Source organism: Mauremys reevesii, linkage group 3 (assembly GCF_016161935.1).
Source record: "Mauremys reevesii isolate NIE-2019 linkage group 3, ASM1616193v1, whole genome shotgun sequence".
NCBI classification, from domain to species: domain Eukaryota; kingdom Metazoa; phylum Chordata; order Testudines; family Geoemydidae; genus Mauremys; species Mauremys reevesii.
Window position 1 is genome coordinate 70,267,117 of NC_052625.1, and position 23,228 is coordinate 70,290,344.

The 23,228-nt window shown below is 41.0% G+C and overlaps 2 protein-coding genes across 4 annotated transcripts in view; one reads left to right on the forward strand and one right to left on the reverse strand.

Moving 5' to 3' along the window:
- Positions 1-4,533, forward strand: part of LOC120401126 (kinesin-like protein KIF28P) — a 53,028-nt gene extending 48,495 nt beyond the window's left edge. The window contains exons 21-23 of the mRNA XM_039530796.1: positions 998-1,148; positions 1,410-1,603; positions 4,384-4,533. Coding sequence (XP_039386730.1) covers positions 998-1,148; positions 1,410-1,603; positions 4,384-4,533 — 495 coding nt within the window. The remainder of the gene's footprint in view (positions 1-997; positions 1,149-1,409; positions 1,604-4,383) is intronic.
- A 965-nt stretch (positions 4,534-5,498) lies between these two features.
- Positions 5,499-23,228, reverse strand: part of SCCPDH (saccharopine dehydrogenase (putative)) — a 36,106-nt gene continuing 18,376 nt past the window's right edge. Inside the window, exons 1-12 of one of the 3 annotated variants that reach the window (XM_039530693.1) lie at positions 21,497-21,779; positions 20,081-20,193; positions 18,992-19,072; positions 15,718-15,847; positions 14,167-14,216; positions 13,555-13,685; positions 12,794-12,911; positions 10,588-10,707; positions 10,447-10,503; positions 9,899-10,010; positions 6,683-6,764; positions 5,499-5,699 (exon numbers count right to left, since the gene is read on the reverse strand). In XM_039530693.1, coding sequence (XP_039386627.1) covers positions 5,594-5,699; positions 6,683-6,764; positions 9,899-10,010; positions 10,447-10,503; positions 10,588-10,707; positions 12,794-12,911; positions 13,555-13,685; positions 14,167-14,216; positions 15,718-15,847; positions 18,992-19,072; positions 20,081-20,193; positions 21,497-21,701 — 1,305 coding nt within the window. In that variant the 5' untranslated portion in view covers positions 21,702-21,779 and the 3' untranslated portion in view covers positions 5,499-5,593. Of the gene's footprint in view, positions 5,700-6,682; positions 6,765-9,898; positions 10,011-10,446; positions 10,504-10,587; positions 10,708-12,793; positions 12,912-13,554; positions 13,686-14,166; positions 14,217-15,717; positions 15,848-18,991; positions 19,073-20,080; positions 20,194-21,496; positions 21,780-23,228 lie in introns of those variants that run through there. The other 2 variants (XM_039530695.1, XM_039530694.1) reach the window with 2 other exon arrangements.

Sequence of the window (23,228 nt, forward strand, 5' to 3'; positions counted from 1 at the left end):
CACTTTGGTAACACTTGTGTAGCCTGTTATTCTAATAAAAATCTCATTGAAACGAACTGGTTGCAAAATAGTTATTTTAGCTTGTCATTTATGATAATTTCAACTGGAGAAATTAACAGTTTGAGTTAGATTTTAAAGAAAATGAATGACAATAAATAGCTCTTACATAGCACTTCTCATCAGCTCTCGAAACACTTTAGGAAGAGGTCAGCATCATTATCCATAGAGTGTTAATAAATGAAAGGCAAGTGAGCGTCCCTGTAGACCAAGTAACAGAACTGTAAATCATATACGTGCTTTGCTGTACACAGACCTGTTTGTTATTTTCTGCTGTCAATTAATTTAAATTTATTTAGGATGGCACAGTTTTCCAATAAGAGCATTTGCTATCTTATTTCTCTTGCTTCCTCTGGATCATTTATTGCAGCACCTGATCTTCTAAAAAGGTAAATTGATGTTACATAGTCCCTAATTAGTTACAAAACAAACCATTGAAGTTCCTATTTAAATGTTTCTCTTTCTATCTTTCATACTGTAGTCACTCTTAGATGGCCAGTATTTCTGTACACACTTGCAAAAGACAGTCTTTATCCTGTTAAGATCTGGTCTAATTTCTCTTGGTCAAATGACACTGATTTTTAAAAATAATCTTGCATTAAAACAGAGTGAACAGCTGAATCAAAGAGTGGTGAGTAGGATTTTGTATGGGCAGATAGGGTGCAACCGTAAAATTTGTTCACGGGCCCTACATATCATAGTGGTGGCACATCAAGCAAAGAATAAATGTTAATATGCTATGGCATTTCTGATCAGTAGATTGAAGTATAAATTGCTCCTCAGACTTAGTTTGCACAATAGCGTGAACAGTGTGTGGGGTATATAACTGCTTCCATGGCGGAGAGGTCATGATTCCATTAAAACCTTACATCCATCTGTAGAAGTCCTTGACAGCTAAAAATCCATCTTGGTATTGATACTTGAATGTTTTCTTTTATAGGGCACAACTAACCAGATATCTGATCTTTACCTGAAGCTGCTGAAGTTGGAAGAGGAGACTGAGCTTCTCAGAGATATTAACAGAGCTTTAAGGGAAGAAAATGTATTTCTTAAAGATAAACTGAAGAAATGGGAGACAGGACACCATGAAAGTCAGTGCAAAACACAAACCATGCCATAAAATTGCGTGCTTCTGATATGTACTGTGGTTAGAGCCTCCTGGAACAGCTGGTGCTGAGAGTTTGTTTACATGCCACTGAACTTTATTCTCTCGTTGGAGAAAAAAATATGGATGAAATTTCATCACTTTCATCTAATGACAATATAAAAATGCAGAATAAAATATTTTTCTCTGTCAGTCTAGGTTTTATTTTATTGGTAACTAATAAAATCCCTCCTGTTTTGCATTCTAGGTAAGAAATTAAAGTCTCCTAATAGAAGGGCAATTAAGACAACCAAACAGCCTCTCTCATCAAAGGAAGCTGACCAGATGTGCAACCATCGGACCAGCTATGATGCTGATTTTGCTAAAGCTCTTAAGGTCTTCTACCAAAACATGAACATAGTGAGAGGGCAATTCCTGAAGCTGAAGCACAGCAAACCCCCCGTATGTATGACCTTTTTTATGCAGTTTTCAAAAATGAGAACCAGGGACTCTTTTATGACTTAAAACCATTGTGTATTCCGAGCTTTGACTACGTAAGAATGAAGATACAACTGATCTTGTCCTTTGCTGTTCCTGCTGTTTCCCTCCCTGCAGCAAGGGAGATTTAGGTTAGATAGTAGGAAAAACTTTTAACTATGAGGGTAGTTATGTTCTGGAATAGGATTCCAAAGGAATCCCCATCATTGGAGGTTTTTAAGAACAGGTTGGACAACGCCTGTTAGGGATGGTCTAGTTTTTCTTGGTCCTGCCTGAGGACAAGGGGCTGGACTTTATGACCTCTCAAGGCCCCTTCAAAACCTACATTTCTATGATGATGATCATAAGAAAGGACATGCACCAGTTTCTAGTTCCAACCCCTAGAAAGATGCCTCTGCAGAAAAATCTCCATATTGCGGTTTTCCTGGCTTGTTTCACTAAAGCCTCATTACATCCCTCAAGCACCCTAATTGTGGAAGAAAAATATTTCTACATGGAAAAACTCCAAAATGGGTCAGTCCCCTATTAAAAGTAAGTCTCTTTGATTGTGTGGCATAACACTGCTGTTAGACTATAGCTGATAGCCTGGAGGCCCCTTGAAAATGGGCAGTTTGCAGGATCAACCCCTCTTTTGCTGCTTGTCTTTTACGCTGTTTCTGTAAATGGCAGCTGCTATCAACAGTGATTGCCTGGTGCTTCTAGGCTTCCCTGACCTGCTCCTCCTCTCCCTTATCAAGACCACAACAACTGCTGTTACTGCTCACTCGCCCAAGCTCCACTCAAGGGCCCACAACCCCAGCTCCTTGCCAAGCACAGGTTTGTAGCTGTCTTACTCTGCCTACAGTAAGGCTTAGATGCAGCGTGCATTCCCTCAGGCTGCTACCACTCTGCTCAGTTAATCTTGTTTGGTTGCTCATTCTCAGTCCTTCATAACTAGTTATGTATACATCACATCTTACCCACAACTTCAATAGCAACTATAGGATTCTCTGTAGGTAAATAGGGGAGGGGAATACGATATCTGTGTTATCACAAGGCTGAACACAGAGATAGGTAGATGGCTACTTGCTTTGGCCTCTCAGGCTCTGTCTACACTGCGTACCTTACAGCAGCTTAATCAAGATTCAGGGTTACTCCAGGTGTGAGTAAGCAAACTCATTTCACTTCATTGTGACTCAGTAATTAATCATTTTACATGTACTGTGCTTCAGCACAACATTAGGAGTAAATCAGGGATGACCTGAAATGGGTAAGAGGGTGTTGGGGCTTTTTTTTTTTTTTGCCACTTTTGAATTTTTTTTTAACATTAAAAAATAGACTGTTAAGGACATTGGTTGTTGAGGGTGGAAAGGAGCATCACAGATTTTTTTCCTCAGTTCAGATTTGAAAAAACTTAGCCTTCCTCTGGTTGTAGGTCTTTAGCATTAAATAGTCATTAAGAAAAAAAATTTAACTATTGAAAGAAAATTTTCCTTTTTTTGTATTGAATGTTGTAACTTCCATCACCCATAGTGTCTCACAGGGTAGACAAGATCTGAATTTCTAATGTAAGAAATCTTTTAGACCTTTGTTATACGTTATGAAGCACAAACACCAAACTCTAATGGGGGACAAAACATAGAAGTAGCAACTACCAGCCTATTGCTAGTTCAGCTCCTTGCAAATCACTGTCAGTAATTTCTCTTACATTTGATCCTAATCCTCAGTGCTGTATCTGCAGAAGGAGCTGCAATTTCATTTTGTGTTTTAAATTATAGTTGCTGAAATGCTGAGGACCTGTACAGACTAGGCTACAGAGAGTTCAGAAGAAGTAGACATTTTGTATAATAGGAATTAAATGTGTATTGCTATATGGAAAACTATTCTTATATCCGTGTACAGGAGCCTTTGGTAGTGGGGTTGGCACTATAATAAAGCAAATTATCACTTCTCCATTTTAACTTAGTTCTGTGGGAATAGACATTGTAAAAAGGAGTCATTTAACCTTTTCTGCTTGTAGAATAAAAATGTATTATGGGAAAACAGTCACAAGATCCTTGCAAAAGACAAGCAAAACTCAATTGATCTATACTACAGGCTGTTTTCAAAACCCAGTGCACAGAAGTTGTTGGGTCATTAGTACCCGGGTGACTAAGTACCAGAGGAAAATATACACACCATGGTGTCTGTACCTATTTTGACCACGAGTGGGGTTTTTTTTGTCTATTTCTTATAGAAACAAGTTGGTACGGTGCTAGGATATTAAATGTATTTGTTAGGAGCCTATTTTGGCCATAAAGAACTACTAGAAATGCACTTGCTCTACATCACTGCTATCCATTTGTGTGTGTAAACTGATCCTTATTGGGGGGTGGAGGTGTGAAAGTTAGTGCAATTTGGAGATCTCTGGAGAGGGGAAAAGCATTGCATATCTTCCCACTGTGACTCACTGCTGCTGATTCTAGCTTGAGGACCTGTTCTGCTCTCCTCCTTCCCTTTCCCAACTCAGCTATATGTGCTATTTTTGTTCAACAGGCAGCACCACTGCTATGAATCCACATCTAGTTTTCAATTTAACTGTGATTTGTCCCATCCTTCCTGCTTTAGAGAGAATTTACTGTTCTTTCAACTTCTACCTTCTATTTTTTTAGTTCCTGCCTTAATCACCGCTCTAAGACATCTATAAGGAAAAGATGTATAAAATAGCATGCACAGAGTCCAATATATACTCATTAATTTTATTGGTCTTTATTGGTCTTTTGCAGGAAGGTGATAACCTGCAGATGCTAAGTCTTTTTACAGAGAGACAATCACATATGTTGAAGGATTTTGGGGAACAGCTTGAATCTAGCATATGCAGATTGAAAAATGATGTTGCTCTTATAGTTAAAAAGAAGAGAGAAAGCCTGGCATAAGTAAGTAATTCTTGTGCAACAGTGACTTAGTTACTTCATCATCAATTGTAGGTGGATAGCCAAACCACAACCTTAAAGCATAAATAGTTAGGCTTAGCTTAATCTGTACTTGGAAGACCAAGCAGCTCAGCTTTCTTGTTAATTACCCAGATAATTTGTACAGACTTAAAATTACCGCATACTCTAAAATTGAAGTGCTGTAGGTCATATACTGTACCACACCCAAAGATGGACCAAAGCTGCTTGCTTGTCATACTAAATCTTTGAAAATCAACTTACAAAAGGATTTCCCTCCACATCTCTAGAATCATGAGTAGGATTTATACCATGGAGCAGATAGCTTCTGCACTTACATAACATGTAAGTTAATTTGTTAGCGTTTTTTGACCTGTATTAACTGTCTTTATCTTAATTACTCCATCTACTCCTAATATGTTCTTGTTTTTCAGTGCAACTCCTAGAAATAAGGAGTTGAATTTTCCTACTGTAAAGCCCATTACAGCAAGTTACTAAGCATTACAAAAAAGTGAAGTGTCTTGTTTGTATAAGTACCAAATCATACACAATGACAACAGCACAACTAAGTGGTCCCTTCCTCTAAATAGTCATAAGTAATGGCTTGATTAGCTAAGGCACTTGTTATCCAGACCCTTCTGTGGTAAATGGACTTATTTTGTAAATCCCTTGACTGACAACTTGATGTTTAGAACCTAGTGTCCCCAATCTACCATTCTGGAGTTCTAATAACTATTAAAATTCTATGAAGGATCAGACCTAACACACCTACATGCATCCCATTATAATCTTGTATAAATAAGAGGTTAATTTTGGCATCTAAATAGAAGCTGAAGCAGTAATTAACTCCACCTCATGCTTTAGGAGTATTAGAGGAAATCTCTTTGCATCAGCTGGTTAGCTAATGAATGCTATAATCCTTTTAATGCCATTGTTAGCAACAATACAACTCATTTGTAAATATTTTTATTAGGTTTTACATTTGAAGAAGCTCTGGTACATTAGTTTGTGCAATTATAGTTGTCCTTGGAATTATTTTGAAACTTCAGGCTTCTGAGTTGCTAATAACAGAGAACTCAATGCCATGTTTGTTCAGCCGATCAATCAGTTTTGTTTTGGAGAAAGCAGCTCCTGGAGTATATACACCACCTCTGTTAAATGAATTATAAAACCATTAAAAGATGTACCACTAGTTGATCATTGTGACATTTAAAATGAGATAATTCAGTCCTCAAATTAGATGCATTTTACCTGACTACCAAAGATGATAACCATTTGTCCTAAGTACAGTATTGCCAATGCTTATGAATTAATTGAGGCAGGATTTTGGTGCCTGCAACAGGAGCTCTTGTGATGATGCAAGCTCATTTTAGGGATTTTACAGTCTAAGGGATCAAACCTGCCCTTACCCCTGCCTTAATGGATGGACTGTCTCTACAGCAGCATATGATTCCCTCTGCTTCTTGCTTCCCCAGGACCCTCTCTCTGTGATGATGCTAATCCCTCCATGAAGGCAGGGATCAGTGACAAGTTCTCTCACACAGAGCTCTACCAGCATGGCCAGCCCTGAAGCATTTCAAAAGTAACTTTTATACAAAAAAATGAGTTTAATAGCTACATAAATATTACAATATTTAAAATCTTAATGGCACAAATAACTAAAAGTTAATTTTAATTATGCTTCTCTTCTGCCCTGTATGCAGCAGTGACTTTTCTTCAACTACACCTCCTTTGTGCCAGCCAAAGAAGCAGCCACCCCAGGGCAGTAGGGGGAAGACTAAAAAGCTAAATAGTTTAGCTATGGGGACAATTAAGTCTTAGAAGATTAATCACTTTAATTCTGATAATTACAGAAGATAATACTCAATGTGAGACTTGGTTATTACAAATAATTATGCACTGAGTTATAAAAAGCTTTGCTTGGCATGGGGGTTTTACAGAATTTAATAAAGGTGGCTGATTTTGTCAAGACACAGCTCACATCAATCGCTCTTGAAACAAATTGGATAACTTAATACATAAGGAGCATGCTGTATGTTCATTTTCCAGCTCCATTTTAAATGCACAGAGGACCAGGGGGTTAAAAAGAGTCCCTGAGTGCACACATACAGTACATAGGAAAATAAAGACTCACTGTTTAGGAAGAGAACTCGCATCCTTTAGCAGTGCTACACCTGCCTGAACCATTGCTATTGCTGTAGCAACATAGCCAGCATCTGCAAAAAATATGGATAATGAAGTAGGTATCTCTATTGAGCACCAATATGGTGTGACACAGCTCATTGAAGACTGGTGTATATAATTAGATGGCATATAGAGCCAAAGGTGTTAACCTAACCCAGTCCCTGTTCAACATTAAACAGTGTTAAACATGGATCAGGGTTTAGTAGCAAGAGACCTCAGCTTGTTTAGTACCAGGGGGAAACATTATTTAATAAGCATACTTTTAAACCTTTTAAGATAAAGGAAACAGTTAATACTTTACAATTCAAATACTTTAAGTAAGGCTTTCATTTTAACAATGTTCCTTTAGCTGGAGAGAATCTTTAAAAGAAAAATCCCTGTTTGGCAGACATAGCAATAACTGACCTTTTGGGGGAGAAAAAGTTTGTTTAGAGACTGATGGTGCTGTTGAAGTCAGGTCCTATTTCATCAGTGTTTGGGATTCAGCTGGAGCTGTAGAGGGGATGGTGTTATCTAGGTCCCACTCTCCACCTAGGACATCCCTCAGGTCCCTGAAGGCTGTGGAAGGTGGCAGCCATGTGGTGAGGCTTGCTCTTTGCCAATCTGTCTTTCTTTAAAGACCCACAAAGGGAATGGTGGGTGGAATTGCCCATCCCCTCATTATTTTGTCCACCAATTAGGCCTAACTTTGGTTCACTGATTTCTGGTTCCACACTGCTTGTTTAGCAGGCCTGATCTTAACACAGTCCTTGAGTTATAGCAGTAGATCCTTTTGTTTGTACTAATTCCATTTATCTCCCTTTTGCAACTTCTATCAACATTTATTACTGTAAATTATTTTGACACGGGCTTTTATGTACATTTTACAGCTGAGCTCACAATTAGTCTTGTAATAATTGGGCCTACAACTTTTCCCTATCACTAAGACTGAAATCTAGGCCACTGATTTTGACTGTCTTGACTACAGACCCACCTCCAGGGAGCACTAGTCTCCTCCTTGCAGGCCCCTATATAGAGAATAAGCTTCCCAGGATGAGCACATGGCACACAGACCCTATTTAAGATGAAGAGCCTCAGCACAGCCATGTGCAATAAGGACTTGCAGGAAAGAGAACACACACACACAGAAAAGGCGAGATGAGACTCAGGGAAGGTACATCTCAGTTCTTTTCAAAGATCTGTAACTCTGGGCTGCAAAGAAATTACTTGGCTAAACCTGTGTTCCTTGCTTTCCTCCCAAGTTGTCCCCAAAGAAGTTAAACTAGAAACCCAGAGTGACCATAGGCCAGCTGGGCCCTGGTATCCACATCTCAAGTAAGGGCATCAGACAAGATGTCTGTATCTAGGAGTGAGCCCTAGACTCCCTTACTGTCAACCAGTCAACTTAGAAGTACATGGGACCCAGCAGTTGGGTCCAATTACAACAGACTGGTGCCTATACAGTAAGGCATGAGGCCAATTTGTAACAATCACAAAAGTATCATGAAAGTACTCTCTCTTCACATCACTTTTAGCTTATTCCATCTAGGAAGTGAGAGAGTAATATCAGAAACTGAATAAATTTACATAAAGTAGTACTGTTGTAATAATTAGGCCTATAAATATACCTTAATGGTGAGCTCAACTGTGACATATGAGTAAAAGTTCATAAAATGTCACAATAAGCTATAAACAACATATACTGATGGGAAAAGATGCAAAAAGGCCTTCTGATATAACTCAAGGATGGTGTTAATATCATGCATGGTGAACATCAGAAAGATGGGACCAAAAATCAAAATGTATTGTACTGGAAGTAGGCCTAACTAGTGAACAATATGAGGGGAATGAGTTATTCCACCCACCACTCCTTTTGTGGAGGGGGAAGGGGAAATAAAGAAGCAGCTATCTGCCAACAACAGCTGCAGAGAGACTTACAATCATGGCTTTCACTCCCACTGTCTCATGGGACACCAGGATCTGCCATGACACTCAACTAGGCCTTCATCTTCCTGCTCCAGAAAGAGACCCAGATAACACCACCTGCACCTGCTTCCTAAATCCATCCACCACCTGAGATAAAAGACTTTCTTTTACAAACACTGTGTGTGTCCTTGTTCTTTATGTCTTGTCTAATCCTCTCCTTTTTCCTTCTGTCTAATAAGAGTCTGGTATAGACGATATTTTGCAGCACTGCTGTAAGATTGTAACCAAGAGGCAGTTAGACCCGGCAAACTTGTACAGGTTTTCAGAGTGGCCAATAAAACCATCTGCAATAGTGATTTTTCATTAGTGAGGATGGAAGTGAGTCAACACCAGCACGAAGCTGCAGTTTCTATTTTTTACTGTTCTTTTGTTTCTCCTTTTGTGTGTGTCTTGTTTTGATTTTTAGGAAAAGAGATTGGATTTAAGAACAGCAACTGCTCCAGCCCAACTAACTTCCGCCCCACCCTCCCACAACAGTTACTACTACCTAAACACCATCAACTAGGGATGGGGGCAACCTTTTTAAAAAAAATTCCAGCTAGAGGGAAAGGGAGCAAGGCATGCTGCTAAAATAAAAGCATTAACTGTTTTTTCTCTCTTTTTTCTATACTTAATAAAGGATTAAAAATATTTCTAATGATGTGTTTGCCATGATGCTAAGCAGGTTAAGGTCTCTCTATACCAAACCCTCAACATTGTTTAACATTAGACACTGACAGGGTCATAACACCTTTAACTCTTTGTGCCTATTATATTCCATCAAAATTAACAACAGTCAGTACACAGGCACTCTTCCCAAAAATCATGGAAAAGTAGCTTGGTAATAGTAATGGCTGTGTTTAGCCTTGGAATAACAACAGAGTGAGATGTAATTAGTATTGAAATTCCAGGTTGCTACAAGAAATGGAAGTCCTCCATAAGTTAAGGCAGTAAGCTAATTTTTTTTAATTGTAGTAATGTTATTTACATCTAGTGGGTTCATTTCCCCAGTTTAACTTCTTGCTTATACAACACCCACAAGCGGATTTCCTTCCAACATCACTGCCTCTTTATAACAGCTGGCAACTATACAATGGCTTGCAGCTATATTCAAATACTCTTTACAATGCTAAAAATAATGGTCAGTAGAAGAGGCGTACATGACAAACAGCTGACCTTGAATTTTTAAGATGACCATAATAAAACAGTCTGGCTTCTTTACCTGGTCCTTTCACTTGGGTGCAGATTTTTACATTTGGTTTGCCCTGTTGTGGATCTTGGCCCTCGCAGTACCCCTCACCAAAAAATGTCATTGTAAAGGATGATCCATCTATCTGCAATGCAGAAGACAAGAAATACATTCATTTACAGAGTATCCATCTCTTTGTGTAATACAACAATTTGTATCTAGCAAGTGTACTTCACCTTTTTATACCTTTGCATAACAATATATATTGCACCAAGAACTTTTCTAGTCTCTCAGCCCAGATTAACTGACTTGGGTTAAAAATAGCAGTGTAGATATTTGGGCTCTAAAACCCTCCTTGCAGGATTTAAGAGCCAAGGCTCCAGCCGGAATGTCTACACTGCAATTTTTAGCCCCAAGAGCTCAAGTCAGTTAACTCAGGCACTGAGAGTTTCTACCATGGGGTTTTTATTGCAGTATAGACACACCCCTAAGTGGCAGACTCTAGACTTTTGTGCTGTAATTTGCATAATAAAAGCAAACACCAAAATGCTGTATAACTGTGGATGAAAGAATTAAATTACCTGCTTTTGTGTTGGTCCTTTCTTTGTAAAACGTCCACAAGAGAAAAGTTCTGGGTACTGCAAAAGAAAACCCAAAACTAAATTAGAAAAAGCAACTGGCCACCATTCTGAAATGTTTAAAAAATGAAGAACAATACTTACTTTTGTCAGGAGATTTCTTCCAAAGCTAAACTTCACAAGAAGGAAAAATAAAAGGCCAGCAAACATCAGCTTAATAACAGATGCAATGCCACCCACCGTTGCATAAGCTGCGTACTGCACCTAATACAGGAACACAAAATGATAAGTTTTCAGTAAAAGATTTACATAACAATTACTTGCCTCTCAGCTCTTATCTAAGACCCAAAAAAACTATTCCACTGTGCTGATGTCAAAAGATATTCCACAGCAGAAAGATTCTGAAGAACCTTCAAACAACTTTTAGGATTGGTCTACACTACAAAGTCAGGTCACTTAAGTACTGCACATCACCCAAGGCTGTGAAAAAGTTCACATGTTATGCAACATAGTGAAGCTTCCCTAAGCCTTGGTATAGGCACTGCTAGGTCAATAGAAAAAATTTTCCATTGACTTAACTACTGCGTCTCGGAGACATGGATTTAGTACAGCAACAGAAGGACCCACTCCATTGCTGTACAATCTACACTAGAAATGCTGCAGTTGTGCTACTGTACCGTTTCTGATATACAGATACACTCAATTCCAACCATCTCTGACTAATGCTGCATTTTCAGTATTCACAGTGAGTAGAAAAAATAAGGGGAGAATAACTATAATTTTGTGGTGCAAGCTGTAGAGAGGGAATATGGTAAACAAGAGAACAGTGCAAAACAGATTGTAACCCAGATACACATTACTTTTCTTCCTCCTTTAAAACTACATTTCCCATCTTTTTTTGCCTCAACACAAGCAAAACTAACTTTGTTTTAAATGATTCAGGAGACTGCTGGTACTCATCTCCTGCTGGGAAAATGTGTAAAAGCTCAGCACCCACGCACTGTGAACATAGAGCATTTCTCACCTTGATGCTGCCCTCAATCTGCACACCCAAATCCCGCAGACATCAATAAAAACACCAGGTGCAGATCAAGAGTGCCATTACCCCTTGATCACAATTACTTGCTATGCTACACAGACCTGGCAGTTTGGGGGGCGGGGAGTAGGGAATGAAATAATAGTATTCCTTAATGCACACAGGAAACCATTAGAAGATGTTAAACTAGAAAAGAGGCTATTTTTAAGAGTGGTTGATGCTGTAAGTAAGGTTAAAATAATGAAGGCCAATGCATAGTATGGATCAGTATCTTATCTTAACATACGTTTAGAATGGTGCAGAATCACATGGAATGAGCTAGAGTCAAAATTTGTTATATTTTATGTTTGTAATAATGGGCCAACTGCCTAAACCTCTGGGCATAAATTACATCATAATTAGAATGAAAACTATTAACTATATATACTCCCAACACTTGGCTATGTCCAAAAAAACAACAGAAATAAACTTAAAATTGCCCCAATACTTCTCTAAAGAGCATAAACAATATTCTAACCCAACTGCTTCACCCAGTCTTATAAGTGAAACACTCCTCAGCCTTCCTCCAGCAAAAACCTGAAGAAGTAGATGAACATTACCCTACTTTCCAAAGTGAGCAAACACCTACTCCGATGAACTGACAAGAGAGACAAGTTCCAGGGTCAAGAACTTCTAATCAGAAAACTCTTCCCACAAAGTTTGAGTCTAAGAACTTGTTCATCTCTCTCTCATCTGTATGGAAGGTATATAAAGAGAAGCATTCTTAGATAGCCATGGTGCAGACCCTATAGGGATTTATAGATTAACTATATGTTAAACTGCGCTCAAAAACAAAGAGGAGGCCATTGCAGCATACAGAGTTCTTGTTTTATATACTGTACAACATGGCTCACAACACTAAGATAACAAGCTGCATAGAGTGTGTTAAGTAGTTTAGCCTACAGTTGACAAGATTCATGAAGAAATGGTATTAGATCCACACCTGAAAGATGGTACCCAACTAGCAAAGCACAGACTGCAGAGTGGGGAAGGGTAAAAAACAAAACAAAAAAACTAGGACACCACTGCCAGCTGAGATTCTAGGAGCAAATGAGTCTCCCACAAGATCCCCCAACTATTAACTTCTTTAACTGAAGCTCAGTAAGGCAAAAAAGACAATGTGTTTGTCCCTTCTCTAGCAAACCTAAATCTGTAGCCAGTCTAGTCTGAAGATAGTTGATTTGAAGAAAAACTGAAGGGATGCTTTCACACCACTGAAAGTGGTGCAATGAACACAACAGAACACTGATTTTATAAACATAAAAGCAAACTTACAGGTGTTTCTTCCAAATCTGTGTGCAAGTACCGTTGAGTTCGTTTTACAACAGAGACGTCTGATCCCATGAATGGAATGGAGTACTCTTTGAATTCCTGACTGTAAAACACTAGTCCTCTGAAGGCAAAAGAAACATTCATTAATATTTTCCTTCACTTGCAGTAATGGCACCTGTATAGCTATTCTTTTCAAAATTTAGCAAGTTGTAAAACTGACTTACAATTGTAACAACTTGGACAAAAATAGAGCTTTTTCCATAAGCATTTTTACCCCATAATCTCTCTTTCCTTTGGGTTTAAGTAATAAATAATCCAAAAACCTGAGCCAAATTTATCCCTACCACAAACCAGAGTCAATTGCATTACCGAGGGATGAATTGGACTTACTGCCTGTACAACATTTTGTCTTTCCATAGCAGTAAGAGCTTTTAAAATGTGATTGTTTAAGTCAGTAAATCTAGGGTCAAAAGGTGCTCCTAACAGTTTCTCTAATAAAGCTTTCATAACAGTTTCTCTAATAAAGTACAGGTGATGTTACAAACAAACAAACAAACAGTTGATGCATTTTCCCCTCATTGTACCTTATCTTGAAATATCAGATACATTAAGCCTTTATTTAAACAACTTATTCATCCAATTATACCAGACAGGAAATATTCCTTCTTTTAGAAATGTATATTAAAAAATATAATATAATTATAAAGCTCTAGGGGAAAGAGATTAAAACAAAACAAAATTCTGGTTTTATAAGTTTCTCTTGCCTTCTTTTTAGTTTTGCACCAATGACTGGGAGAGGTTTGTGTCCTATCTGCTTTCGAAGCTTCCTCAAATTGTCTTGATCTGCAAGGCCATGAATAGCTGACTTCCAGGTTCCATCATGGATACTGTAACCCTAGTGAAATACCACAAAACTGTAACTACTCCAGTATCTAAAATCCTGACCTAATGTTTAATCCAGCCTGGGGAAACTCTTTCCTTATTACTACTTTTTAACATTTCTCATACTATGTCTATATGCACGACCAGCTGCATTAAAAAAATATACTGGCACTGGCCTACTGACACCAGCTCAGGTTGTTATGTTTGAATGCATTTTGCACATGTTTTCCCCACCAACTCTTTACAAATGAGCCTTGCTATGATAACTGTTTTTAATCAAAAGACCACAAAGGGCTGGCATCTAGCTTGTTCCATGGTCCGATATAGCTTCATGGCAGTTTTGCAAAGCTGCGACAAAGGATATGATATTTTGATTATGGGTAAAACAATATTTATTTGGTTAGCTGCTGTGCCACAAGCTTTGTAATTTTCACATTATGTATGCTTGTGGCTAATAAGTATGCAATTTCAGAAGACAATATAAACAAACTAACCTCAGGTCCAGATTTCACAGTCAAGAAACTTTCAACTGCAGTTAGGGTACCTTTAATGGGGAAAAAAAGTAGTTCATAGCATATGCAGTCATACAGCAGTGAACTAGACAGTAGTTCACCCACTGAGGGACACATCCGGACAGACTGTCAGAGGACTGACATCACTAGCAGAGGAGGAAGAGTAAAGTAAGACTCCAGTATTGAAGTACATTATCTCCAAGGTAAATAAACTAAGATTGTAAGCCAAGGCTATTTTACTCACATTGAGTACCATAGGCAAAGTGCTTTTATCAGAGTGTATGGTATTATCCGCACTCACTAGCTGCCATCCTTGTTTTATATAAAGGACAGCTCAGTAATTAAAGAAAAAAGGGAAAAGACAACATCAAGGCCCAAAGCATTTTTCGCCTTTGCTTTGACATTAAGCATTATGTAGGCCATTGACATTTAGGCCTGGTCTACACTGGGGGGGGAGGGGGGGGGTGTCGAACTAAGGTACGCAAGTTCAGCTACGCGAATAGCGTAGCTGAACTCGAACTACTTACCCGTCCAGACGCCGCGGGATCGAAGTCCACGGCTCCCCCGTCGACACCGCCACCACCGTTCGCGGTGGTGGAGTTCCGGAGTCGACGGGAGCGCGTTCGGAGTTCGATATATCGCGTCTAGATGAGACGCGATATATTGAACTCTGAGAAGTCGATCGCTACCCGCCGACCTGGGCGGATAGTATGGACGTACCCTTAGAGATGAAGTCACAAAATTTGGTAGCTCTTTTGAGTGCCATACTACAAATCAACTTGTTCCACAATGAAAGGTATTCAGTATACTAAATGCAATTCTACTGGACATAGAATCCATAACTGAGAGTGGGGTCAAGTTACAGCTGAAATTAGTTTAATCATTTCAGTCTAGCTTCTACACATTTGTCCTTCTTAAACACAAAATAGTAACAATAGGACACTGACAGAACGACAGAATATATTGTGGCTCCAACACCTACTACTGTCTCTCTCATAAGCAATAAATAAGGCTACCATTATATCACGGAGAACATGGAATCCGTGACTTCCAGAGACATCCGTGACATTTTCTGCCCTGGGGCTGGAACTGTCAGCAGGCAACCCCACAGCTCTCAGCCACTGCTGGCGGGCCCCCAGCAGCTCCTAATGGCCAGGCAACAAGGGGACCCTGGAGTTCCCAGCTCCAGTGAGCAGCAGGGGGACCCCGCAGCTGCCCAGCCACAGTGGGCAAGACCCCCCAGCAGCTGCCCAGACGCTGCGAGGGGGGCCCAAGGGGACACCAGAGCTCCCAGCCACTGTGGGTGCTGGACCCTCCTCCTTCCCCGTTTTGTCAGGGATATGTTTAGTAAAAATCACGGACAGGTCAGAGGCTTCTGTGGATTTTTGTTTATTGTCTGTGATTTGTACTAAAAATATCCATGACAAAATCTGAGCCTTAGCAATAAACACATGACAAACAAACCAGGATCAAGGATTGTGAATCTCAGCCCAACATAACTATCAAGATAAAGGTCACACTTAGATAAATCACCTTTCAAATTGTCTCTGGTGTATAAGACTCCCATATCTGCTGGAATAGAGTCAAAGCCACTGCTTCCAACGACATACACCCCCTTTTCTGCAGCTTTATCATTATATTTCAGATACATTCCTTCCAGAAACTGAAAAATATTAAATACAAACATTTTAAGATGAATAATCCTGAACTGTGGTTTAATCTGAACTTCAAGGAAACATGCTAAATTAACTAATTCTAACTTTAACCATAACACAGAGGGAACCTCCTCCTTTTCGGGTTCATTTAGAAGGGAGCCTTACATCAGCATGTGCGGGTCAACAGACACTGCTGCTGAAAAACTTCCAGCTCCGGCACATGGCACGCATGTGCATCCACATTTGTAATACATATAGAGACCATCACTCGAAGAAGTATGGTTTATATTCTAAATAAAATAAAAGCCTATTTATTCATAAAACTTCACATCATACACATATTGTCTATAACACAAGTTTCATCTGGTGGTAACAGTATAGCAGTAGACCACAAATGTATCTAGTTACAGTATTCAATGTTCTTTAGTCATAACATATTCACAGTATCTTTGTGTAAAGTATAACACAGTCAAGATATGTATCTTAGACATTGAAAACAAACAGCTCAACTGAAAAGCCACTCACACAGAAACACTTGAAATATTTTAAATCGGGTGTTTCAGTTAAAGTTATCTTTGCTCTCTTTCCTGTGGAAGATACAGTGTTACATTCTGGCCACCCCATAAGGCCAGTGATTAATTCTGCATAATTATGCTTTCCTCTTTTTCCTTTACACCAATACCATACAGAAAATTATGAGCCATTAAGAGCCAATATCACTAACCAACAGAACATTTTATAATTTTGAAGTATAGAATCATGGGACTGGAAGGGGCCTTGAGAGGTCTTCTAATCCAATCTCCTGACCCAAGGCAGGACTAAGTATTATCAGACCATCCCTGACAGGTGTTTGTCTAACCTGCTCTTAAAAATCTCCAATGACAGAGATTCTACAACCTCCCTAGGCAATTTATTCCAGTCCTAAACTACCATGACAGCTAGTGATTTTTTCAAGTGAGATTTTAAACCCCAATTCAGCAAAACATTTAATCATGTGTTTAATTGTAAGTACAAGAGTAGTCCTGTTGAAGTAAATGGGACTACTTATGTGCTTAACTTTAAGCACATGCCTAAATGTTCTGTTGGATCAGGACCTAAAATCTCACTAAATTATTTTTTTTAAAGCATCATTACAGACAGAACTGTACAAACTATAATTTATTTTAAGGGAGCAGAACAAGACAGCAAAGAATCAACCTTTAATATTTACTTATCTATCCTCTGTGAAAGCACATCCAATCAGTCATATTTCACATTTATATAGCATCTTTATCACCTCCAAGTTCTGGAAGAGTATATACATATACCGAGTCACTGAAATGCAGACACTGGCATCTTTTAGGCACATACAGTAACCCCTCACTTAAAGTTGTCCCCGTTAACGTCGTTTCGTTGCTGATCAATTAGAGAACATGCTCGTTGCGCAATGCTCCCTTATAACGATGTTTGGCGGCCACCTGCTTTGTCCACTGCTTGCAGAAAGAGCAGCCTGTTGGAGCTAGCTGGTGGGGGCTTTGAACCAGGGTGGACCGGCAGCCCCCCATCAGTTCCTTGCTCCCCTAAGTTCCCTATGCAGCAGCCATCAAGCAGACTATCAATTGTCAGTTCAGCTGTCCCTCCCCCCCACTGCCACGTGCTGCTCCTGCACTCTGCCTTGGATCTGCTCCCGGGAGCCTCCTGCTTGCTGTGCAGGGGGGAGAAGAAGGGGCCTAATGTCAGGGTATCCCCCTCCCCCCTACTCCTGCCCCCCGCTTTCCCCATCTCCATAGAGCAGGGAGGACATGACAGGGCTCAGGATGGAAGGAGCTTGCTGCCAGCAGCTGCAGTCTCAACTTGCTGTTCTAATTAAAAAGGCAATGTACTTAGAGTGGCATCAGTGTACTTAAAGGTGCAATGCGCATCTCTCTCTCTCTCTCACACACACACACACGGTGTCTCTCTCTGTCTGTCATACTGTCTTTCCTCCCTCCATTTGTGCTGCCTTGTAGAGTGTGAGGCTACAGTAACAACATGTTAACCCTTGAGGGCTCAGCTGAGTGCTAGTTCATCATTTAGCAGGAAGGCATTCCCTGGGAAATATCCCACCCTCTGACTTCACCACCTCAACCAAGCTTCACAAACATCATTGCTATGTACAGTATTAAATTGTTTGTTTAAAACTTATTTTGTGTGTGTGTGTAGACAGACACACAGACTTTTGTCTGGTGAAAAACATTTCCCTGGAACCTAACCCCCCCCATGTACATTAATTCTTATGGGGAAATTGGATTTGCTTAACGTCACATTTTTCAGAAACATAAGGATAATGTTAAGCGAGGAGTTACTGTATTACATTGTTCAATTGGGAGGGGAGGGAGCATTTTAATCAAGATCATCAGAGCAAATCCCTACTCTTAAAAATAGTGTACATGGAATGTTTAATGCGCGCACACACAGCAGAAAGGAATTACATTTTAAAGGTCTCTTCTAAAACACTTCCATGAGTCAACTCTACCAAGATTTGAACCTGAATCTCCAGCGAGATGAGGTATTTCACATGTGTAGCATAGACCACTAACCCATCACATAGAAAAGTTACAATCTATATCTAGGGAATCTACCAGGAGATATGACATTTTACTAATTTTGAATTTTCAAGATTTCCCAAACAATTTAGCTAAAATCATTTCTGAAAGTAGAATTTAGCCTCCTAAGTCACTTGAGCACTTTTGAAAATTGTGCCCAGTATTATTAATCAGCACTTATATAGTGCTATATGTACGAAAAGCATTTTATACACATGAACTAATCCTTACAACACTCCTGTGAAGTAGGAAAACAAGTAGTTAATATTCCTATTTTATGGTTTGGAAAATAAAGTAAAAGATGAAACCCCCAGATGACATCACAGTCAAGGTTGGGATTTAAAATTCATGAGTTCCTAATTTTCAGTCCCACACTGTTTCTAATGACTCTTGCTAAGAGTAAGAAAGGGAAACTAAGAACACATTTTAAAAAAATCACAGCTGAGAGACTGGAAAATATTTTTCCTGTTCAGAAATAACAGTGAGAACTAAAGATGTGACCCAAATATATTCAATAAAACTGTTTTTACTAAATAATTCATCTGATGTTTTCAAGCGGTAATTCATTCATTTGTTCATGTCACATACCTGAGGTTCTCCACTGATGTCAACGCAACTTGTGCCATTCTCAACACAAGCTTTCACTACAGGTTCTCCAAAAAACCTGTACTATAACAGAAAAGGAAGCTATTTATCTTACTTGGCAAATGTTCAATAAAAGCAAATATTTTAGACAGTTTTGCTAAATGGAGCAAATTATCACAGTAGGTTGGGCATTACCATTTGTTAGGATATATCAACAAAATGTAACAGAGTTTGCCCTATGCTGATCTAAAATTCTTGAACTCATTCTTTGGGGGAATTTAAAGGGATACCATAAACTTGAAATTTAATTGGTTATCTAAAAGACAAACACTTCAAAGTGGTTTCAGGCACTACATCTATTTCAGATTCCTCAGCCAGTTTTTGTGGATTTACATTACATTTTTCAATTAAAATGTTCTCTCTTCTATTGCTGTGTTAGACTCACACAAACAAGGAAAATTAATTACACCGGGAAACATTCAAATTCAATACATACCTGAAGTACTCTTAAAACAGAGAACAAACTGTTTGCTTTAATCTTTCAGATGCAGACATCTGTGTGGTTAGTACTGTCTGAAAAATGTTATCTATTATATTTGTCTGATCTTTAGTTATTGGTATCTCTTTAAATTTTCAGTTGCAGAATTCCCTCTGCCAACTTATCCACAGTAGATCAAAGGGCAAGAGCTAGAAGATAGGTGCTGCCAAGACATGTAGAATGAGGGAGTAGAGCACATGATAAATCTAAATTTGTTTTTAGTATTAACGCAAAACAATAATCAAGTAGATTAAATTCCCTTTACTGGTTTTATTTTCTAAACAAAACATATGCAACTATTGTGCAATACTTCACGTGCAATAAGCAGCCATTCCAAATTTACTGTCCGAAGCAACAGCACAATCTCATTAATATTTATTTATTCCAGAAACGATATTTAATATTTTAGAGTGTCACAGCTCGTGTTTTGATCTTAAAAGACCGCATACTCAGTTACTATGTGTTTACAGTATACCAATGCCTTTTGTCTGTAACAGCATGTGAATTGCTTGTTTGTCCATTTTGTTTCTGATACTTAGAAGACTGATACTTACTGGGCCCACACAGTTGAGAACAACAGCTGCCTGTTTAGCCATATCAGCAAGGGAGGATGGGTCACTGACATCACAGAGTATTATGCCAACTTCTGACTTTAGCTCTGGCTTTCCTGAGAATCAAAGAATAAGTGTTACAAGAGAAGCCTGCCCGGTACTATCAGGTTACTACCCTCATCAAGTTTACTACCTCTTTCTTTTAACTACAGTTCTTATTGTCTTATTTATGGTGTGACTAGAAACAAGGATAGGAAGGAAATGGGATGCTTTTCCAGCACATTAACAAACTAGGACTTTCCCCTCCATTTTGTGGGGCAGAGAAGGATTAAACCCCAGTGGTGTCAGAGGTAAACTCCAGCAACATCCGGTGCAACCTCACAACAGCTGCAAAGGATCTTGGCCTGATTAATGGGACCAGGAGACTATGACTATTATTACGAATAATAATTGCTATCACAGTTGCTGTTCAAGGTCCCAAACACAGATTACAAGGCCACGCCACCACAGCAGAGCTGCCTAAGTCTTACTGACTGCTCAGCAGCCTGCAGGGACCAGGCTTCCGGATCCCCACTCCACTCACAGGATCTTGAAGGAGGACTCCCCCAACATTTGTGCCCAGTTGCCCCTTTTATCCAGAATGTTAGGAGTTAAAGGAGATTGAAACAGGAAAAAGAGCTCTTAAGGCCCCAGCCACAGGTGGAGAGGGGCATAGGGCACTGCTATCTGCATGGTGGGGGGGGAGGAGGGAATGAGGAGCCATAGGGGAGTTGGCACTGTCCCTGTAGGGTAGTGCTGCTATGCCCACGAGGGGAGGGGGTTGGGCAGGGGTCAGGCCGGTCGGGGGCGCACGGCTACCACCACAAGGGGAAGGGGACCAGGCAGGGCCATGTGGGGGGGCTATCACCACAGGAAGAAGGGAGGATTGGGCAGCGCACTGGGGAGGGTGCTGATATCACCACAGGAGGAAGGGGGACCCAGGCAGGACCGTGGGGGACATTGCCACCACCACTGGGGGAAGGGGTGACCGGGCCGCGCAATGGGGGGGAGGGGCAAGCACGGCCATGGGGGGGAGGGTACTGATATCACCACGGGGGGCTGGGCAGGGAGAGTCCCAGCAGGGCCACGGGGCCTGGGGCAGGTGCGGCTATCACCGCAGGGAGGCGGGGTGACCGGCCAGGGCGATTGGGGGGGGGTGCTGATATCGCCACAGGGGGAAGGGGTGATTGGGCAGCGCAATAGAGGGATGTTGATACCGCACGGGGGGGGGGGAGTGACCAGGCAGGCCCATGGACGGAGGTGGGGGAGGAATTGCTATCACCACGGGGGGGGGGGGCGGGCAGGGCGATGGGGGGGGGGGAAGAGCCGGGGTCCCCGTTTCTTTAGCCCCTGTCAGGCTCCGCCCTCTCCTGCCCTTACCCAGCCTCTCCGCCGCCCTGTCCAGCACCCCCTGCAGCTTGTCCCGGCTCCTGCCGGCCACGGCCCAGCGCAGCGAGCCCCGCAGTTCAGCCCCGGCCGCCACCCGCGCCACCTCCTCCGCCACGAAGTGGCCCGTGAAGCCCGAGGCCCCGAACACCACCAGCTCGTAGGGCCTCCCGGCCGCCGCCCCGCCGCGGGTCGCCATGGAGACAGAGAGCGCGCGAGCGGCTGAACGCGGCGCGAGCTGCTGCGGGACTAGTAGCGGTGGGCGCGGGACCCCACCCAGCCCCAGGAAAAGAATCACGTGACCCGCGCCTGCCCACTGCAGCTCCGCCCCCCTCCCCGCCTGCTCGCGTCCGAAGCTCCGAACGCCGCCCGCGCGTGCCCGCCCAGACCGCTCGGGGGCAGCGGGCAGGCAGCAGGGGTGCGGACCCCCCCGCGACGCAAACTGACTTTTTGCAGGATAGCGACTCTGCGGAGTTGATTAGAGAGTGGGCAGGGCTCCCTTATCCGCCGTGTCCTGGTTTGCAAACACGTTTGAGAGAGAATGATTGGTTGGCAAACACCTTTTAACAATCTGCCTTGCAGCGATCACAGGCTGCATCGTGGGGAAAACAAAATTATGTGAAAACTGAGGCCCCAACGTTTGCAAACCTGTTTGCAAAGAGGAACTTTCCCACAAAGGAGTGCAATCATTGCAGGCAGAACAATGCCCAAAATGGCTGAATACCACACGGCCCGCTAAAGTCAGCATAAGGCATAGAGAGCTCGTTGCAGGCTTAACGACTGCATCCATTTCTGGCAAAATTAAAAGTGTATTTTTCAAAAACAATATTATCCCCATGAAAACAAATTCACTCACTATAAATTTAAAACAGGGTCCATTCCTGCAGCTCCTCTAGCCCAGTTCGGTACATGGAGGAGCAACTAGAAGAGTGACGCTAGTGGAAGTATTGTAAAAACATGCAAAAGAAACTAGTCAAGCAAAGTGACTGCTCAAACTGTAGGCAAAATTATCTCAATTTCAGTAGCCTTATTATTAAGAGAAAGGATGACTTCGTGTTTGAGTGCCTGATCTTGCATCACTGAGAACAATTTGAGTCCTAGCTAGAACAGAGATTGAGGAGGTTGGGTGGATACTCCCTGCTATGCCACAGGGTTGCTAGAGGACTCCAGTGAACAAGGGCTTGGAAGTCAGGAGGTCCTGAGTGACTTCTCTTACTGGCTAGCTACAATTTGCACACATTATATGATTATTTCTTATTGCATCTCGCCCAACTTACCCCCACTTATGTGTCTCATCCACCTTTTATGTCTTGTCTTTTAAACTGTAAACACTTTAGGGCAGGATATGTTATTTATGTTTGCATAGTGCATAGAACAATGTGGCCTGCTTTAGGCAATATAAGTGTTAGAGCCAGGCTGATAATTTAACACTGACTCTTGAGTAAGACAAAGAGTTGCCAACATTGCATTTCAACAATAAGGAATTGTTTTCTTTAGCACCCCACCCAATCATTAATTAATATTGTTATTAATAAGCAGTACTCACCAACAGGGCCAATCGGGGTGAGGGGTGCCAGGAGGGCCATTTGGCCTGGGCCTCAAGCTCAAAGGGGGCCTCAAAGGAATTGCTTCAAGAAATACTCAAACTTGGACTCTCTGAGGTGTTTCCTAATATCACAATTGCATGCGTATTTTTGTCAGTTTGCCTGCATCAGTGGCTTCATAT